Source organism: Salvia splendens, chromosome 8 (genome assembly GCF_004379255.2).
Source record: "Salvia splendens isolate huo1 chromosome 8, SspV2, whole genome shotgun sequence".
NCBI classification, from domain to species: Eukaryota; Viridiplantae; Streptophyta; class Magnoliopsida; order Lamiales; family Lamiaceae; genus Salvia; species Salvia splendens.
Genome location: NC_056039.1, coordinates 19,779,194 through 19,782,219, shown reverse-complemented (window position 1 = coordinate 19,782,219; position 3,026 = coordinate 19,779,194). Strand labels below are relative to the sequence as shown.

The following is a 3,026-nucleotide window of genomic DNA, read 5'->3' as shown; positions in this document are numbered from 1 at the left end:
GGACTTGGTCCGAGTCCTCCTCAATGATGAAGTTGGCACCCTCCTCGGCGAATACCCATATCTTACCAGACGTATTTGATCCTTTGAAATTTAGTCCCAGCACCTTGGAATACCGATCCGGGTCGGGATTAGTGAGTGGCTCCATTATTGCAAGAAACATGACATTATAACACTTGATTAATCTTTTGAGGACGTTTTGGGTCGGCGCATTAGCGATTCCCCTAGCGTTCCAAAACATGAGGTTGTAAGACATGATTAACAAGGTAGGGTCGTACCCGGAAGGTTTGAAGGCCCTCCTTGGAATATGACAATCTGATGGTTATCATCCATCGAGTGGTTGTCGGCATCAACTTGTTGCGAGGCATCCTTAGGTTGTGCACCAAAGGTTTGGAAATCCATTTCCTCCTCATCCATCTCGCCACATGCTTCGACGTCAAATTCCCCGTTAGCCATGAGCGAGTAGTACTTGTTTGTGCTCATGACATTGCCCGTCCACTCATCTTCACTCCTTCCATGGTTTGATGGGGGATGTCGCCCTCGCCCTCTCGAGCCCCCTCTTGACCCACCTCGGGAGCTCAAAGCCATCCGACGGCTTGTGTCTCCATGTTCCCACGGCACACCCGTTGATTCCTCATCTTTCGATTTTATTCGACTCGGCCCCATTGAGTATTTAGTAGCGGCTTCCTCACCTTGGACCGGCCTTGTGTTAAGTTGACCTTTCCCAAGCCCATCATCTTCTTGAAGGTTGCCCACAATGTCCGGACCCTCCCAGACCGACTCCTCCCCACTCTGCCTAGCTTTCGGGGGTGATCCCTTTCCTTTGTTTCTCCTTTGCCGTCTCCACTCATTGGTATCATTTTGCTTGGCCTCCAAATTGGCTTGCTTTTCCGTGGGACCGTTTCCATCTTGATTTGCTTTTTGGGGGGCTGCATTGTTGTAGTTTCTTTTCGGTGGCCTCTCGGTCTTTCCCACAGCATAGCTAACATTGCTCGAGTGGCCGACGTGCTTACACTCCCGACAATAGGCTGGAATTTTATCCCACCGCACTTGTTGGGCCGTCTCTCTTCCACAAATATCAAGTATGATTTCTTCGGGGGGTGGTTTCGTGATATCAATCTCGACGCAAATGCGCGCAAAGGAGAGCCTTGTCTTGTTCGCGGTGGCTCGGTCAACTTGTATTGGCGTCCCTAGGAGCTTGCCAATGGCGAAGAGGGCTGATTGATCGAATAGGTGGATCGGAAGGCCAATTAGGTTACACCATATTGCTGCAATCGGGGACTCACAATAGGCGTCAAAATCCGGAGACCATTTGAACACCCTCATTGGATGCCGATCGATGAGCCACACCGGCGTCCCCTTCGGGCCACCAAGGAGCCTTGCGTAATCCACCAAGTCCTCGCATTGAATAAGAATGTGCTTGGCATTAATGAATGTATTTCCAAGTAAAGCCACGTTGAAAATTCATGTTATTAAGAGCCTTTTGAATTTGTCCGGCTGTCGGGATAGAGTGTGAGAATTTACCTACAATGGCGTGCCCTACGTTTTCGGCAAGCTTCCGGATTTCCAGCCCCGAGAAGTAGATTGATGGTATCCCATTTGAGACTGATGCTAATCCAATGGTTTGGATCTTGTCGGCCACGAACACTTGCGGTCCATTCGGATCGGGGGCTCCCTTGATCAGGTCCGCCATTGAGCGCCATGCATTTGTGGTTACCGAGCCCATCTCGGCACCATTGGCCGGCAAGTTGCCGTTCGAACCGACCCCGGCTCCCTCTTCTCTACTACATTGTGGTCCGTTCATTGTGGCTGATGGAGTTACCTTAAAGAGGTCAGCCATTACCCCGGAATTAGGAGATGATGACGGGCTCGCCCCAATTTTCGGGGCCTCGGGCATGCTGGCCGAGACCGTGGGGCCTTCTCCCGCACCCGGCTTGACATGCGTGTAAGGGAGATCGTGCTGACACGAGCACGGACTCGGCACCTTTCGGTCGGCTACGCTCAAAGGAATCACGTAACTTTAGAGTTCGACCTTTCTCCAAGGGTGGGAACTCCGTTTGGTAGGCCTTGAAAGCGGTTGAAGGTGGTAGCAAGGGGAAGTTCATACCAAATTGAGGTGCATGGTTTGGCTCGGCCGCCGGTCGGCCGGACTCCGCCGTGCCGGCGTTGAGAAGTGGCTGCGCCGCCAAGGTGTCTAGCATGTCCGCTGCATCCAAGGAGGCAACATGGAGAAGGTTGGTAGGGTTAGGCTGCAAAAACTCACTAACGGCTAGTGCATCATGTGACTCTCCATTTTGGCAAGGGACCAACCTACTTTCCAAAAGCATTTTTGTTCCCATATCTTTATCGGGCAAGTTGACCATCTCCTCCCACAAGGCTCCTTGTACTTTTGCAGCACCAAGTACAATGGATTTGTCATGGCTCGGTTGAGAAGGCTCCATGTCGTGGTCGGCCGTCTCCTCTCCGGCGACTTGGACGGAATCTTGGCCGGAGAAAAGCACCAGGTCGGAAGTTGCGCCTCGGACCCCATGTGGCCTTTCCATTTCTATCTCCTCCTCAACTTCTCCTTGCACATTCTCCCCCTCTTGCAATGCGTCCGCCATGTTGGGACTTACAAGCACCGGAAAGATCGAGTTTTTGCATTTAGGGCTCACAACCGAGGCGCAATCTTCCTCCCCAAAGTCGATTCTCTTCCTTAGTTGCTTGTCCTCGGGAAGTGGGGAGAGTACGTACCTCTTCCGACCATCCCCTTTAGTATTCGGGGCCGGAGTGCTCTTTCGAGCCTTGATCTTTGCTTTAGCAGCCTTCAACGCCATTTTCTTAGACGGCTCCTTCGGGGAGTTTGATTCCTTCGAGCAAAACTTCATTTGTTGGTCCGAGGGGGTTTGCTCTCCCTCAAGAGGGGGTGGCTCGCTCGTCGGGTCGTCCGGCATGGCCGGGAGGGCGATGGGGTTGCTCGGGAAAGGCTTGGGATCGAGGGCGGTAGTTATGAGGTTGTCTCGGCCGGTGAAGGTGGTGGTCGGCAAGGT

The 3,026-nt window shown here is 52.6% G+C and overlaps 1 protein-coding gene across 1 annotated transcript; it reads right to left on the bottom strand.

The window, feature by feature from the left end:
• Positions 1-255: 255 nt before the first annotated feature.
• LOC121745893 lies at positions 256-1,690 on the bottom strand. The gene is made up of 2 exons (XM_042139832.1): positions 1,522-1,690; positions 256-1,265 (listed from the first exon to the last, which is right to left on the bottom strand). The coding sequence occupies exons 1-2, from the start codon at positions 1,688-1,690 to the stop codon at positions 256-258; spliced, it is 1,179 nt and encodes a 392-aa protein (XP_041995766.1).
• Positions 1,691-3,026: the final 1,336 nt, after the last annotated feature.